This window comes from Triturus cristatus, chromosome 1_1, assembly GCF_964204655.1.
Source record: "Triturus cristatus chromosome 1_1, aTriCri1.1, whole genome shotgun sequence".
Classification (NCBI taxonomy): domain Eukaryota; kingdom Metazoa; phylum Chordata; class Amphibia; order Caudata; family Salamandridae; genus Triturus; species Triturus cristatus.
Window position 1 is genome coordinate 853,741,736 of NC_140579.1, and position 13,026 is coordinate 853,754,761.

General features: G+C 39.6%; 1 protein-coding gene across 3 annotated transcripts in view; it reads left to right on the top strand.

The window, feature by feature from the left end:
• The first annotated feature begins 5,382 nt into the window (after window positions 1-5,382).
• LOC146871196 (uncharacterized) overlaps window positions 5,383-13,026 on the top strand; it is a 32,264-nt gene continuing 24,620 nt past the window's right edge. For all 3 annotated transcript variants that reach the window (XM_085650528.1, XM_085650521.1, XM_085650531.1), the window contains exon 1: window positions 5,383-7,388. In XM_085650528.1, the coding sequence (XP_085506654.1) occupies window positions 5,415-7,388 (1,974 nt within the window). In that variant the 5' untranslated portion in view covers window positions 5,383-5,414. The remainder of the gene's footprint in view (window positions 7,389-13,026) is intronic.

Below are 13,026 nucleotides of genomic sequence, written 5' to 3' on the forward strand. Positions count from 1 at the left end.
TTAAGATATCGTCTGACACGAGTAAAATCACCAAGAGAAGATCATGTGAATGAAGTGACAAGCCAAGACAAATCAAAAGAAGAAGAGGTTAATCAAGAAGAGGGGAAAAGAACAAGAAAACCCAACCAGAAGTATAAGTCACCAGAATGGACATATGTGGCACTGCATGAAACGGAGGAAGAGGCAGATAGTCAAGGAAATCCAGAGGAGGCTGTACTGAAAGTGGTTGAAGAAGAGGAAGAAGCAGGAATCCTGAGAGTTATCTTATCCGACATTGGAGAAGAAGAAACGGAAGATCAGGAAATTCTGTATTTGGATGCATTGAAAGAAGTGAAAAATGATGAAATGCCAAACTGAGAAAAATTAGAAAACTACGGATGAAGAAGTAACAATTGAATCAAACGATAGATACTGGTAGAACTAAGTAGGGCCTTAGAAGCCTAAGGTTAGAGAACTAGTGGTGAAATAAAAGAGGCTAAGTCAAAAGACACAGTCCAAACTAACAAGATGGCTAGCATAGAAAGTAGCAAAAGTAAATGTACATTCATGAAGAGATGGTGTAAAATGTGTTGTTCTTGTACAGGATTAATAATGCTTCTATGGAGTATACTTGCTCTAATAATTTCTTTTAAGGTCACTATAGATACACTAGAAGGACACACTGAGAACATTACTAACATAAAAAAGATTCCAAAGGTAGTTCCGACTAGAATAGATAATAATTATTTACATAAGGATAGGTCTATTAATGATTTTTCAAATAATGTTTTTCAAAGTTATTGTATAATTATGTAAAGACCATGGACGTAAGGTATTGCTACGTATGTATGCAGTTACCTGCTTCTGTGTCAGAGGGAGTGACATATCATCACCTTCCAGCAACATATGGAATAGCATGTAGTGTGATAGCAAGCTTATTTTATGAAACAGGTAAATTAGAATATTATTTTTCAGATGTAGATAACATTTTTTCGCAAGTGCCTGCTAATAATAAACTGAACAAAGTGAGACCTGCTAAGGTATTAGGTGAATTTTTTTTAGTAACTAAGGAGCTAACATTAGAGTATATATTTAAAAATAATTTGACATGCAGTTTGAAGAATGAAGAAAAGACATTCCTAGACATAGTTGAGGAAAGGAGATTGAAAATGAGAAGAAAAGGATCTGAAGGAAAAGGGAAGAAAACAGTCTGGGATGTAGAAATGGAAAAACATATGAAGGGAGAGCCTAATCCAACTTTGGCTTTAGATTGGCCTCAGAAAGGGAAACTGTGTATCAGAAGAAATCAAACAGCATATGATAATCATTTTGTAGGGAATAGTGAGTGCCATGATACATATCAAATCATAGGTGGATGGGAATTTAAAGGTGGAAGAGATCCAGTCTTTCCTGGACTTTATTTTATCTATGGGAACAGGGCATATTATCGTTTGCCAGACCATTGGTATGGCACATGTTACGTAGGCCTGGTCTTTCCAAAAATCTTTCACATGGACAGAGATAAAGATGGTGTACATAGGTTAGGTAATCAATTAACACGTAGTAAAAGAGAATCTTGGGCAGAAATTGTAGGTGACATTTTTGGAGCATTGATACCAGCAGTGGGAATATCTCTGAATGCGAACAATATTAGAAGATTATCAACAGTAGTGGATCGCTTGTCAACAAGCACCGCTGGAGGATTTTTATTGGTTAATACTGAAATGGTTGCCATGCGTGCTATGGTAATGCAAAATCGACTTGCCCTTGATATCTTGTTGGCAAAAGAGGGTGGAGTCTGTGGAATGCTGAAAGTTCAACATTGTTGCACTTACATTCCAGACGAAAGCAAAGACCTTAAGGTTTACATTAAAAATATTACTGAATTGCATGACGAAATTGTACCACTGGAGGTTGAAAGTGTTTGGGAAAAGATTGTGAAAAATATTGCTGCTATTAAAAATTTCTTAACAAAAATAGGTAGTACAGTTATAGGTAAGATCTTATTCCCATTAACTTGTGTGATTTTCGTCTTACTAATATTAAGATTAGGATGTATATGTTGTAAAAACAAGAAAACAAAGAATAAAATAAAAAGAGAAAAACTAAAAAGAAAGAAGGATGTAGATGGAGACTTAACAGAGATAACTTTAGAAGAGTGGAAAGAAAGTTTGTATAAAAAAGCAAAAAGAGATGAAGAAGAAACTGAACTATAATTAAGAGCAAGAATACATTTCGATTTTCCGTAAAAGGATGAATCAATTTAGTGTTATGGTGGTGATAAAATCACCAAAGGGGGGATTGCTGGAGTGGGGTTTTCTTTTAAAATTGTATACCATCTCCATTTTGCATGTTTAGATTAATAAGATTAATTAATTAATTGTAATTATACTAATGGTTTGCTGTGTGAATTAATCAACATTACTAATATAAGAAATATACGTAGGAATTGCAGTGGTATGGCCTAACTAATGACGTAAACTAAATTTGTATGCATATTAATAATATATATTCAGAAATTGCATGATTATATGTTGCTTTTGTGATGTATCTGTGATTTGTGCTTTATTAATGTGATTATGACCCGCATTAAGTGTTGCTTCTGCTAGATAAATACATACACATATGGGTATTAGTAAGGGGATAACAGATTATTAGTCATTTCTATGTATTAATTATATTTTTGTGTTTCTTTGCTTAAGTTGACCATTTGGTGGCCACAAAATGGCCAACGTCCCTGTTAGACGAGAACAACTCCATTATGAGCATCTCTGGGTGAAGTGCGCATGCGTCACCATCAGCTGCCGCAGCCTTTGCATGACCCCGACTCAACTGTGACAACCAAGGCTATTTCCTGGGCTTACGGCCAAGCTGCTCTGAAAGAAACAATGAAAAGATACTATTGCGTGGATTGGAACTATATCTAAAGACACATTATATGTATGGGAAAGAAGTCGAACTTTCCCCAACGGACCAATCAAATTTGTTCAAAAGTTCAATAGTTACATTTTGGAATGTAAATTTACTATAAAAAGGGTAGATTAGAGAGGGGCCTTAGCTTTTGCCTTTCAATTGTTCGAGATCCTTCAGAAGATTTGCGATTTACTGACGGAGAGGACGGTGACACTGCGGGACAGCTGTTTCCAAAGACTCTGACAGTATGAACCGATGACCGGGATTTTGACTTAGAGGGCGACTTTTAGCCAGAATAGGTAACTGTGATGATCTAATTTGCTTGATTAAAACCCAGAGACTCGAATTCAATTATTTAGATAAAATGTAATATTCATTACAAAGAACTGTGTTGGGTCGTTATTATTTGAGAAAATGTATTTATGTAAATGATGTTATAGATTTCGTTATCACTTCAACCTGCAGCTAGTAGATCCATGGCCTATACATGGGAGGAGTACTAAAGATGGAGTTTAGATCTTTATGAATAGGGTTATGTGAGTACTCTCTCCGATTACAGCGAGTGGAACGATCACCTCTTTTGAAACAGGTTATTTGATGGGTATATGTTGGTGTTATGGGCCCCACCAGCGTATGTAGTATTGTTTGTGATCTATGACCTGTGACGAAGAGAGGGATTTTGCATTCCGCGCTGCATCAGTTTTTCTTGGTAGCAGAGATATGGTTTACTACTGTTTTGGTTTAGACATCATTGCTTGTAAATAGCTTATTGATTATTGATTGGTATTGATTTATGTACTAACACTATATGTTGAGTTGCGTCGAGTTATATGTTGTTAGCATGGCTTCTGGGATGTAGGAAGTCGGAAGTTTGTAACAGTTCCGTAGCAGAGCAGAGGTAAGCGCTGCTCTCGGGAAAGACGGAATTGTTGTTGCCCTGTAGGTACACAGGGGAAATGTGTGACAAGTGAAGTTGCACGGCGCATTGTCTGGGTTCGATTCGGCGCCATCGTCGTGTGTTGGCACTAGAAATATTCTCGTGTGAGAGAAGTGTGTATGAAAGCGAAGGTTACCTGTGAAATTTTGGTCTTTAAGTACCAGGAAACCAATTGGCATACCGATAACGCTTATCACTGAAAAGGTAGCAGGTGTTCTCTGAGCTTGTTAGAAGGACAAAGTAGAGGGAAGTGCTGCTTTGTTAACGTGTGTCATAATTCTGTAGTAGGACAGACTGTTCGCTGTTCTCAGAAAAGACAGGATTCTGTACGTATGTACTACATTTTCTTGTATGAACGAGTGTGAATGTAAAGGCATTCGGGTTGATTGCAAAACTCTAGGTTTATTTCTAAAATACCAGAGAAACATTTAGCTAATGCTTGCTAGAAGGGTGAAGTAGAGGGATGTGCTACTTTATCAACGGAAGTAACGATTCCGTAGTAGGGCAGAGGTAAGCGCTGCTCTCGGGAAAGACGGAATACTCGTGAGAAAGGTCTATTGCTATTCTTTGGTTAGCGGAGCAGATAATGGAGATGTTTTAGTGTTGTTACTAATAGAATTGTAAAAGTTGCAGTAAAAGTTCACGGAGCGGTCTTGTAAAGGAGGGGTAGACAGGAGCAGAACTGCCGCAGCGGCTGCTGACGTCAGAACGACCGCGCTGGGATTGGACAGTGGGTCAGAAGTGTGGAACGCTCCAGATTGGTGTGTTAGTGTGAAGTCGCGCTGGGATTGGAGAAGTACAGGGTGACGTAAACGCTCGTCATTGGTGCGTTAGTGTGAGTCGCGCTGGGATTAGAGGACTGAGAAAGTGACGTAGACGCTCTTGATTGGTGCGTTAGCGTGAAGTTGTGCTGTGAGTGGACGAAATAGCGGTATAGTCGTAAGAGACTAGCGATACACAAAAAACCAAGAAAATGTATTACCAGCCACCAGATCGAGAAAGAAATCCTGGTTTGGTAAAGTTAAAAGGTGGTTCAAGAAGGACAAGCAGGTCAAAACTAGGGAAGGACAGTTAATTCCTCCACCGAAAACCCCCGCAGCTCTAATGATTGCGAAGTATGGATATCATACTTGTATTTGGGTAGATAATTGGGTAAAATATACCAAGGACGATGGAGTCTTGGCATTTCCAGAACATGGTTGTTTTAATTTGGCTGTTTTAAGCAACTTGCGCAAAAAAATTATGTACTTAGAACCAAGACCTAGACCGACGCAGTTTGAGGCATTGACAGAGTGGGAAGACGAAGCACATGAGCGAGAAAAAAAGAAATGGTAGAGGTTACAGATATATGTTTGGCAGGTCATATGGACATGAAACGCATGATGATCGGATGAAAAGATGGAGGAATGCAAGTATGACTGAGGGTTTGTTTCCTGTAAGAGCGGTAGGAGAGAATGAAGGTCGAAAATGTGTGGAAAAGAGGAATAATGTGGAATCAAGAGGTTACGGAGCAAATGATTCGGATGATGGTGTGTTGGATGATGTGTTTTATAAAAATCCACCACCGTACCGACCAGAACCAGAAATGTTGACACCAAATGCCCCAATGAGAGAAACATTACGAATTATCAAGACAGAGACTATGTCACCAGATTTAGAAAAAAGAAATTCCATCAGAGAGGCAGAAAAGAGATTTGAGAATAAAATAGATAACGAAAATTCAACAGAATTGGCAAAAACCACTCTAGAATTAACAGAGAAAATAAGAGAATTAACTAAGAATCTGGAAGCTGTAACAGTCCCAGTGACTATAGGTCCAGTAATGCCTGTTTTTGAGAAGCAAAAGGATAGCGAACATTGTTTAACAGTACCATACCGGAACAATAATGTGATCGAGAGCCCAGAACGGAGTCAAATTGAGAATCCATGGGGACCGACAGTAAATATGTTTGAACCACACATTTCAAATAATCCCTTTATTAATCAGAATTATGCTGAAAGAAATAGAATGACAGTAGAAACTTTGTTAGAACCCCAAAGAAGTCCAGAACAGAGTAGTGTAGAGAACCCAGTAGGACCATCTGTGGAAGAACTGAGTGAATGGTTAAAGGGGTTGCAGAGACCAGATAAAGATTCTCAGTCGATAGATGTGGCAAAATTACGGATGGTATTGGAAGAATTGATTGTAGGGACTATTCCGGTAGAAAAATTAAAGTTTTATCAGGATGAGGAGCTGTTATTCCTGTGTAAAAGTGTGACATGGAGAGCAAGGAATCTGCATGAAAGACTAGGAGAAGTTGCGAATGAAATGGGTATAGATATTGATAAGGTAAAAGCCTTACAGAAACCCTATCGAGTTGATTTTACTGAAAAAGACATTGAAAATTTGAACACCACAGGACAGATAGGTAAGATTAAGGACATAATCATTGTTTTGAGAAAATGGGGAGATGTGGATAAATGGAGAAGTAAATGGTATAGAAAACGAAATGATGCCCCAGACAGGACAGTTTCGGCATTCCCTGTTAGAGAAAAAGAAAAGGTAGTGACTGAATACCCCATGAGAGAGATCCCAGGAGGAGGATATGTACATGTCCCATGGACAAGACAGGACATTTTGTCATTTACGAATGATTTCCCTCGACTACACGAAAAGCCCGTCGAGTGGTACAGACAGGTAGACAAATTTGTAAAATTATCAAAAGTATTGTGGATAGACTTAAATAGTCTATTCGACATAATAGTACCAGCAGATTTGTGGTCTGAGCGCAAGTTGATGATCAACTGGCCAACTCAGGAGTACCCTAGGCATCCTAAGACAGGAGCCCCAGACCCTGAAGTAATGAAAAAGTATGAACAGGTTATGGTATTTTTGAAAAACAAAGTGCCCCCTAAAGAGACAGATTGGGTAAAGATTGATCGAACGCATCAGGAAGCAAAGGAATCAGTACATGCATACTATGAGAGACTAATTCAAGCCTTTAAACAGTTCAGTGGAGATGAGAACTTAAGTGATAAGGATTTGAGTAATTTCGTGTACAGATTTGTATATGGTTTACGCCCAGAAATTGGTGACATGATAAAACAGCATACAGTTGATTGGCAGAATAAGAAAATAGATGAAGTATTAAGACATGCTAAATATTTTATTGACGAAATTGGGGCTAAACAGCGAAAATTAAAAGAGAAGGCAATGTGGGCACAAGTAAAGGTAGCAGAAAGGCAGGAAGCACAAATGGTCGAACAAGCAAATAACCCAGGAACTAAACTGAGATTTGGCTCAGGAGAAGGGAAAGGTAATATAGAAGAAGCTAAAAATAAGTTCCCATGCCATAATTGCGGTAGGTTAGGGCATTGGAAATCCGAGTGTAAATACCCTCCAAGTACTAATATTGAAAATGCATCATTGAATCCGCAGGTGCAGAATGAGGTGAGTGGTCAACTGCATCAACAGCAGCAGGTGGTTACTTCACAGAATCAGGTGCCAAAACCACCTTTCCCGCAGAGCAGAAACACTCAGAAGTATAGTAATGAATCGGGATTCTACAATGAAGAACAGGTAAATAAACCGCCGCGTGGTTGGTGTGTCCAACAGACAGTTAAAAACATTTTGGACAGAACCAGTGAAAGTCAGTATAGGGAAATTTACAGAAATGCACCGCTTTGTGGTGTGTGACACCAGTCCAGTGAATTTATTAGGTAGGGACCTGTTGTGCAAGATGAATTGCACTATATTCTGTACTCCAGATGGAATAGCTTTTGAAACCCCAGATGAGGATGTGCTATATAAAATGACTATAGCTAATAGAGAAAATTAGGTAACTGAGACCTATGCAATATTCAACCCTGATGAATTACCTAAAGAATAAAAACAGTCAGTGAAGGCAGAAGTGTGGGATTTTACTGGAGAAGATGTAGGGTTAATGAGAAATGTAGATCCAGTCAGGATAACTGTAAAGGAAGGAATAAGTTATCCAAACGTCCCTCAGTACAGATTGACACCGGAGATAATTGAAGGGGTTACTCCAATAATTGAGAAAATGATCAAGCAAGGAATTTTGAGAGAGATTATGAGTAGTCCATGTAATTCACCGATAATGGGACTGAAAAAGCCTAATGGAAAATTCAGGATAGTGCAAGATTTGAGAAAGGCAAACAAAATTGTGGTATCATGCTGTCCTATTGTGCCGAACCCATCAGTAATTCTGTACCAGATTCCCCATGATGCGGAATGGTATACAGTAATTGATCTATGTCATGCATTTTTCTCTATCCCATTGCACCACGACAGTCAGCCAATTTTTGCATTTCGTTTTGGATAGTGGATTTTGGCATGGTGCCGAATCCCACAGGGGTATACAGAGAGCCCCTCAATATTCAATCAATTGTTGAAGAAATCGTTGGAAAGTCTGCAAATGCCTGAGAGTTCAGTACTAGTGCAGTATATCGACGACCTTTTGGTGGCGTAGAAAATACGTGAAGCTTGCGAGGTAGACACAATAGCACTATTGAATCATTTGGCAGACGGAGGGTTGAAAGTGTCACCAACAAAATTACAGTATTGCCAGAAAGAAGTGCAATATTTTGGACATAAAATTGAGAAAGGACTGAGAAAAATAACAATAGACAGAATCTGAATTATAAAAGGAATGAGAGCCCCCATGACCCAAAGAGAAGTGAGAATGTTTCTGGGAATGGTGGGGTATTGTCGTCAGTGGATTAGTAACTTTTCCCTGATTGCAAAGCCCTTAGTGCGATTAACAAGGAGTGATGTAAAAGATCCCCTTGAATTGAACAAGGAAGAATTGGCAGCATTCAAAAAATTAAAAGAGGGATTGTGTGAATCACCAGTACTGGGCATGCCTGACTATGAGAAAGAGTTTGAGTTGTATTGCAGTGAGAGAAATGGATGTGCACTCTCTGTGTTGATCCAGAAGCATGGAAGATTGAGGAGACCAATCGCATATTTTTCCTCAATGCTTAACCCAGTGGCTGCAGCTTTACCTGGGTGTCTGAAAGCAGTGGCTGCAACAGGTCGAAGTTTGGAGCAGAGTGAAGGTATTGTGATGGGGTATCCATTGAAAGTGTTTGTTCCTCATGATGTGGCGATTCTTTTAACAAGGAGTCATACTCAATATATGACACATAGTCGGCTGACTAAGTATGAGAAGGTCATATTAGGTGCAACGAATGTGAGCCTTGCGAGATGTGTGAACGTGAATCCTGCAACGTTGTTACCTGACGCTGAGAATGTGGAAGTGAGAGATGAAGCAGATCATGACTGTTTGGATGTGCTTGAGTATTGCACAAAGCCACGACCAGATATAAAGGATGTACCACTGCCTGAGAGTGATTTTGTGTTGTTTGTTGATGGGTCATGTTTGAGAACAGATGAAGGAGTGCTAAGCGCAGCATATGCAGTATGCACGGTTGCAGCAGTGATGGAAGCATCTTATCTGAAAGGAGTGAGGTCAGCTCAAGTAGCTGAACTTGTTGCTTTGACCAAAGCATGTAAAATTGGGAAAAGTGTGAGAGTGACTGTGTTAACGGATAGCCAGGATGGCTTCGGGGTCGTCCATGATTTTGGCCAGCTTTGGCTGCAAAGAGGTTTCCTGACCTCAAGTGGAACCCCTATAAAGAATGCTGAAGTGGTTGGGAAGTTGATTGAGGCGATACAGCTGCCTAACCAATTGGCTGTAGTAAAATGTGCTGCCCATAGTTAGGGAAGCGATTACATCACTACTGGGAATAGGTATGCTAATGATATGGCACAATATTATGCACGGAACCAGAATTCAGTCAATCGGGCTAAGGAGAGAGAAATGTCTTCTTGCTCAGTAATGTTTACTAACGCAGTAGGAACCTGGAAGGAAGTGAGACAATTGCAGGAAGAGTCAGGAGATGAGGAAATGAAACAATGGATAAAAGCAGGGTGTGCACCAAGAGAGAAGGACCGTGTGTGGGTCTATCGAGATGGAAGACCAGTAATGCCTGATGGCATGATGTCTACAATGGCACGTATGTATCATGGCCAGGGACACATAGGGAGAGACGCCATGATAAGGTCTTTTAAGCAGACATGGTACAATCCAAAATTCAGACTTGTAGCAGAAAGCCTGTGTCAGAGATGTCTGATATGTCAGCAATACAATCCTGGGAGAAAGACAGTGATGAGTCTAGGGACCATAGGACAGGAAGGTGGACCTTTTACCAGAATGTAGGTTGACTTCATTGAAATGCCTCCGTGTAACAGACTGAGGTATGTCCTGGTTGTAGTTTACCTGTTCTCCAGGTGGGTGGAAGCATACCCAACAAGAAGAAATGATGGGTTGACAGTGGCAAAGCTACTTTTGAGAGATATCATCCCTAGGTTTGGGTTCCCAGTGACTCTTGAATCAGACAGAGGAGGACATTTTCATAACGAGATTGTAAAATTGATTAGCGAAGCATTGAATGTACAACAGAAACTACATTGTGCCTACCGGCCAGAGGCTTCTGGTGTGGTTGAACAGATGAATGGTACAATCAAAAACAGAATTGGAAAAATGTGTTTAGCCACTGGTATGAAATGGCCTGATGTCTTGCCTCTTGTTTTAATGACCATTAGAGCAACACCAGACAGAACCACAGGGTTAAGTCCTCATGAAATAATCATGGGACGAGCGATGAGGCATGTTTATATTCCAGTCAACAAGCTGATGACAATAACTGATGACATGGTGTTGGAATACTGTAAAGGCCTGGCTGACGCAGTTCATTCTGTGTTTCATCAGGTTGGAGTGGATGCCACCACCCTTCAAAGGAAGCCAGCCCATGATCTGAGCCCAGGAGACTGGGTAAGGATAAAAGTCCACAGAAGAAGAAACTGTTGGGTTCCAAGGTGGGGAAAACCAAGACAAGTCATTCTGACCACAACAACAGCTGTGAAGTGTGCTGGAGTGAAAAACTGGATCCATGCAAGCCATACTTTGAGGATACCAAATCCAGTTGACAGCAAAGGAAGAGAATACTATGACGAATCAGAGTCAAGTACTGAATCAGATAACGAAGAGCAAAGAACACAAGAAAATCCTGAAAGGGGGGAAAAGGAACCTGATCAGATATTAGTCCCCAGAAGTAGCTCTCTGAGAAGACGATTGCAGATTTCTGATATCAGTTCAGATTCTGAAGACGAACAGGGAAGTCAAGGTCTCAGAAAAGAACACAGAAAGGAGAAAGGAAAAGACAACCAAGAAGCAGTGAAAGAAATTCTAGAGAAGGAAGTTTCAGATGAAAAACCAAGAGAAATTCCACCCGAAATAATAGATCAAAGTGGAATAGGGACAGGTACAGAGAGAGAGGGACAGATTGCGGAAGACCCCCGAGGAGGTGTAGGGAACTGCAACATCCAGCTAGGTGAAGGGACAAGTAGCCAGCAGGAAGATTGCGTGTCGGAGACCCGAGGAGGGACAGAAGTAGGGAAAAAAGTGGTGGAAAAAGAAGTTGTCGAAAAGAAAAAGAAAGTTGAGACAGAATCTGAAGAGAGTGAAAATGAGATACCAGAAGGACGAGTTCTAAGAAAAAGAGCTTGGAGAGAGGAAAAGAACAATAAAGAAAGTAAACAGAAAAGAGTAAAAAAGGATGAAATGTGGCCAAATAAAATAAAGAGATTGAGATATCGGCTGACACAAGTAAAATCACCAAGAGAAGATCAGGTGAATGAAGTGACAAGCCAAGACAAATCAAAAGAAGAAGAGGTTAATCAAGAAGAGGGGAAAAGAACAAGAAAACCCAACCAGAAGTATAAGTCACCAGAATGGACGTATGTGGCACTGCATGAAACGGAGGAAGAGGCAGATAGTCAAGGAAATCCAGAGGAGGCTGTACTGAAAGTGGTTGAAGAAGAGGAAGAAGCAGGAATCCCGAGAGTTATCTTATCCGACATTGGAGAAGAAGAAACGGAAGATCAGGAAATTCTGTATTTGGGTGCATTGAAAGAAGTGAAAAATGATGAAATGCCAAACTGAGAAAAATTAGAAAACTACGGATGAAGAAGTAACAATTGAATCAAACGATAGATACTGGTAGAACTAAGTAGGGCCTTAGAAGCCTAAGGTTAGAGAACTAGTGGTGAAATAAAAGAGGCTAAGTCAAAAGACACAGTCCAAACTAACAAGATGGCTAACAAAAGTAAATGTACATTCATGAAGAGATGGTGTAAAATGTGTTGTTGTTGTACAGGATTATTAATGCTTCTATGGAGTATACTTGCTCTAATAATTTCTTTTAAGGTCACTATAGATACACTAGAAGGACACACTGAGAACATTACTAACATAAAAAAGATTCCAAAGGTAGTTCCGACTAGAATAGATAATAATTATTTACATAAGGTTTAGGTCTATTAATGATTTTTCAAATAATGTGTTTTCAAAGTTATTGTATGAATATGTAAAGACCATGGACGTAAGGTATTGCTACGTATGTATGCAGTTACCTGCTTCTGTGTCAGAGGGAGTGACATATCATCACCTTCCAGCAACATATGGAATAGCATGTAGTGTGATAGCAAGTTTATTTTATGAAACAGGTAAATTAGAATATTATTTTTCAGATGTAGATAACATTTTTTCGCAAGTGCCTGCTAATAATAAACTGAACAAAGTGAGACCTGCTAATGTATTAGGTGAATTTTTCTTAGTAACTAAGGAGCTAACATTAGAGTATATATTTAAAAATAATTTGACATGCAGTTTGAAGAATGAAGAAAAGACATTCCTAGACATGGTTGAGGAAAGGAGATTGAAAATGAGAAGAAAAGGATCTGAAGGAAAAGGGGAGAAAACAGTCTGGGATGTAGAAATGGAAAAACATATGAAGGGAGAGTCTAATCCAACTTTGGCTTTAGATTGGCCTCAGAAAGGGAAACTGTGTATCAGAAGAAATCAAACAGCATATGATAATCATTTTCTAGGGAATAGTGAGTGCCATGATACATATCAAATCATAGGTGGATGGGGATTTAAAGGTGGAAGAGATCCAGTCGTCCCTGGACTTTAGTTCATCTATGGGAACAGGGCATATTATCGTTTGCCAGACCATTGGTATGGCACATGTTACGTAGGCCTGGTCTTTCCAAAAATCTTTCACATGGACAGAGATAAAGATGGTGTACATAGGTTAGGTAATCAATTAACACGTAGTAAAAGAGAATCTTG